The 4431-nt window shown below is 43.3% G+C and overlaps 1 protein-coding gene across 1 annotated transcript; it reads right to left on the minus strand.

Moving 5' to 3' along the window:
- Positions 1 to 1804: 1804 nt before the first annotated feature.
- On the minus strand, positions 1805 to 2030 carry LOC104627435 (claudin-11-like; the record flags this gene model as incomplete). Its single annotated transcript, XM_010295695.1, has 1 exon — positions 1805 to 2030. A coding segment is annotated over exon 1 (226 nt), but the record flags the coding sequence as incomplete, so codon positions are not given.
- Between the last annotated feature and the right edge of the window lie 2401 nt (positions 2031 to 4431).

A 4431-nucleotide genomic window follows, 5' to 3' on the forward strand; every position in this document is an offset into this window, starting at 1 on the left:
TTTATATAATTATTTAAAATTATATATCTATATGAATAAAACCAGGTCATAATTTGCATGCAAAAGGAAAAAAAGTGCCAGATTTGCTCCAGTGCCTGGTGAGTCTCCTCCGGCTCTCGGGACAGGCTCAGCGGAGCGAATACGCTGGCTCTCTTTCCCCTCTTATAACAAAATGAAACTACCACATGCAGACACGGAGTTCTGTGATGTCTCAAACAATGTCAGCAAAAAGGGGACTCCGGCAAGTCCCACTGACATACAGGTTCTTAGCAGCAATGGGGATTTTACTGTTCCTGGAAATGCAGGCTCTGTGTATACTGAATATTTGCTCGATTTTTTTTCAAGAGGAAACTTAACAAAAAAAGGTTACCTGAGGAGTTCAGGGCAAAAAATGAGACCCTAAACAAAGGAGATGGCAGCACCCAGAGTGGTTTCTGTGCAATCAGTCCCAATTAAATGAGAATACAAACAAATTCGTTTTAAAGACTTGACTCGGGCAATGAAGGACTTTAAATACATTTCAGCTATCAGGCACACCAGGATAAATTTCCCTCTCATGGAAAGCTGTGGGGATCAAATAAGTTACAAGCAGCAGCACCTTGTTTTGTGATTTGTTTCTGCTGGAGAGAAGCATTGCTTTCTGCTGCTGAAAGACCTATCTACCTTTTTAATAAATATCATTCAATAATGTTTCCTGAGGGCAAGCCTTTTCTCTGCCTTCTGTGCCAGATCATATTGAACAATAGTAGCAATAAGGAAGGTAAACCTACTAAAATAAATGTATGCATACACAGAGAAAGGGAGAATAGGAGCTAGTCTGGGAGCTTCAATATCACTAAGCACTATGTGATAGAGACTAGGCTCTGTAACAGAGAGAAATTCGGGAATGATCTTGCTAACCTCTTGTGAAATTATTTTCACAACACTTTTAAACAAATAAATAAGGAAGCATGAAAGAAAACAACAAGCAATGGTTATTTCTACCCTGCCAGCTTGGGAAGAGGCATCTCTGACGTGCTAGAAGAGGCGCAGTCTGAAACATTGCAGATCAATCTAATCCCCCAACAGGGACTGAAACAGGGAAAATCATTAACTAACTTACAAGGACAAGACCACACAAGACTTTTTCAGGTTTAATTAGGTCAAAAGATGTATTAATACTGATGAAACACCTCGCTTCATTTTTGCTTTGCAGTAAACAATGAAAATTACTATATAGTTAGAAAATATCAAGACAAGTTAAAGGTAGTTACAACTGTTTGCCATGTAAGAGTTCTGTCTTGCCTTAGAACATGTAGGAAGCACAAGACCATCAAGACTAACGGCAATCTTCCAAAAGATTAAAAGCCACAGCAGCATTAATAACAGATGCTGAAAGGTTCATTATACTCAAAATCATTTTAAGGAATAGAACCTTAACATTTGTAACAGTTCATCATCATCTCAAAGCAAAATTCAAAATACTCTATCTCAAAGTACTCTCTCACACCTCAATGTTTTGCAATGCGATCTAGATACAAGATGTGAAAGGAACAGTGAGCGCTTACTAAGAGCAATGGTTAAACGTTAACTGGACTTTAATAGTCACAGATAACACATGATACCTGTGTAAGATTAAACCCAGGTATAATTTAATGAGAATCATGTTCAAAGCTATCATTCACATTCTTTAGCGTATTCTCCCGCGCCGATGAAGCTGAAGGAGCTCCGCCATCAAGTCATCCTGCCGCAGGACCTGCCCCGCTCAGAGCAAAGCTTCGTTCCCCACCTCCGGCCGGGAAGGGGGAGGACGGGGCACACGTACCTGGCAGTATGAGGATGTCCACGAGGGGCTTGCAGTGATAGAGACCTGTCGCCATGACACAGTCTGCCCACAGCCCCTTGGAGCCCAGCTCATCCATCTTCCTGCAGGTGGTAATGGTGTAGCCGCAAGTCACCACCCAGTCGTTGGTGGACGTTGCCACAATCACCCCGATCCACCCTATAAAACCGCAGACAAATCCGGCCAGGTGCAGGCAGGTGGCCACCATGTCGACCCCTTGGTGGGACAAGCTGGAGAGGAGCACGCCCGCAGGGGTTCAGCAACGCCGGCCGCTGAGCTCCCTGCTGCGGGTGCCGGCCGCTGGGACCTGCTGCGAGCAGGATGGACGGGGCTTTGGTGGGAAGAGGTCCCCGAGTGCTGCTGCGGGAGCGCGGCTGCCTCTGCCCAGCTCCCTCCCTGGGAGGGGTCAGAGCTGCCTCCAGCCCCATAACGCATGGGAGGAGCGAGCGGGGAGCCCCAACTTCTGCCGCTTCATCAAGAGAGTCGGAGGAGAAGGAGGGTGTGGAGAGGAGGAGACACAGAATTACACCCACCCGTGCTCGAAAAACAAACCAGACTGCTTTATTCAAATGCAAACAGCCTGACTCTTCCGGATTTAGCATCAAGGGAGAAAAACGAAGGCAGTGTTTTTAAGCTGAAGACAAATGATCACACTGGTACCTCTGCACGGAAAGATAGGGCAAGAAATGTGGTGGACGGAGTTACTCAAGAGGTGGAATTGATCATCTCCTCAAAGCTGTCAGCATGGCTGCAGTAAAAGGACAAAATCAGTCTTGGGTCTTTCCTGCTGTTTTCAGTAACTGCAAAAACATGAGACACCCATCACTCCATTCTCTGCTTGTGCCTGGGTTTTCAGAGTCTTAAACACGTGTTTAACAGCACCTTATTTCAACTTTTAAGTGCTAAAATTAAAATGAGCAGCTTTTTACTCAGACTCATTACGGGTGTAAACTGTAGTCTACTTGATAGAACAAGGAAGAGCCCACTGCAAAATGCCGAAAGAACAGAAACTTCACAGCCCATTCTGCATCGGGAGAAATAGGCAGGCAACCTCTTTCCTAACTTTACTTTGCATTTTCACAAACATATATATATGTTATCGGGTGCCAACACATCCCTAATGAAATTTCACCATTGTGCGTCCTCCAGTGCTGCTGATTTTGCGAAGAGAAGGTTTGGGTCTGGGCAGATAGAGCATGCCTGGAGAGACCACTAGTGGAGAGCTGTCCGCATGGCACGGGGGAAGGAAAAACTGGGCGAGAAAACGACAGAGCAATGAATTTGATCCATCCCCTAGAGAAATAACTCCAAGGTTAAGGTGCCGGGAATGAAATATATCCTGCTCTTCATCCAACGGTATTCTTCCCCATTCTTTAGCAAATAAAGTGAAAAGACCATCCCAAGCTTCATTGGTCACGTATTCCTTAAATTCAAAATTCAAGGACATGAGGCCACAGTTTTGTTTTGTCAGAGCTTCATCAGAGTTACTGCATAATAGTTGAAAATTATCTTCGAAGAGGAGGTTTCATAATAAATAGTAACTTAATAGTTGTTTTCACATTTGTTTTATATTGTTGGTTATTCCTTGGTTTTTTTCAACACCTGGTTTATGGTATTTTTGTGAAGTCATTCTGCCAGCTGGCCTCCCATTACCCTTCCCAATGTGATTCCACCTTTCTACGTAGCTTATTCTTCTACTGCATCTGCTTCAGCTGGAGCATGCTGTTACTTACATCCAACACCATTTTCATGTTGTCTAGGATTCGATTCTAGATGGATTTAATCTTTCCCCAATCAATATTCCTGCTTATTTATTATTCAGGAGATACCCTTGTCATCTCACGAGTGAACCTAGTGTTGTTCCACTTCTTGGACCGCGCAACGGTATTGGTCAGATGATGCCTCACCTCCCGAATTTGGAAGAAGAGATGACAAATGAACATGTTCCTGCCTCTCCCTTTCGCTGACTCAGTTTGCATTTCTTCAGTCTAGCATTTCATCCACCTAACTTTAAATCATTCTGTAAATTAAACATCTGATCTGTTTGTATCAAGTATAAATGCACACAGCTTAATGCTGCTTTTTTTATTAACACCAGGCATAAAGATGCTTAACCACTTTGGGATGACTAATCCCAACCTCTGTCGTCTAATGGTACTGTCACCACACAGTCCTTCGGAGTTTGAAAACCATGCAGATTCTCTAAATCACGCTAATGCTTAGATATTTAGCATACTTCAAAGTATTTCATTTTTCTTCAAAACACCAGAACATTTTGCAACATCTTGATACCCCATTTCATCGCAAAGTTGAGATTAGAAGCAGTTTACATGGTGATAGATGCATCCTAATGCACAAAAAAAGACGTTTTTAAACGCTGCGAGATACGAATTCACAGGCTGTGGACATATCCTACAGAAGCTCCTTACACTGCCACGTCTTCCTTCACAAATGTATTTGTCAAAGAGCACGCAGCAGCTCAACAGGCAAGGAGTAAATTTTACGCTTCAGTAACTAGTACTAGTCAACTGTACTCGATCTGGTGCCCACAGGGCACAGTTTGACTTATTCCAGTAATTAACCTATACTATTTTGTCAGTGGTATAAGT

This window comes from Phaethon lepturus, unplaced genomic scaffold (genome assembly GCF_000687285.1).
Source record: "Phaethon lepturus isolate BGI_N335 unplaced genomic scaffold, ASM68728v1 C14085147, whole genome shotgun sequence".
Taxonomy (NCBI): domain Eukaryota; kingdom Metazoa; phylum Chordata; class Aves; order Phaethontiformes; family Phaethontidae; genus Phaethon; species Phaethon lepturus.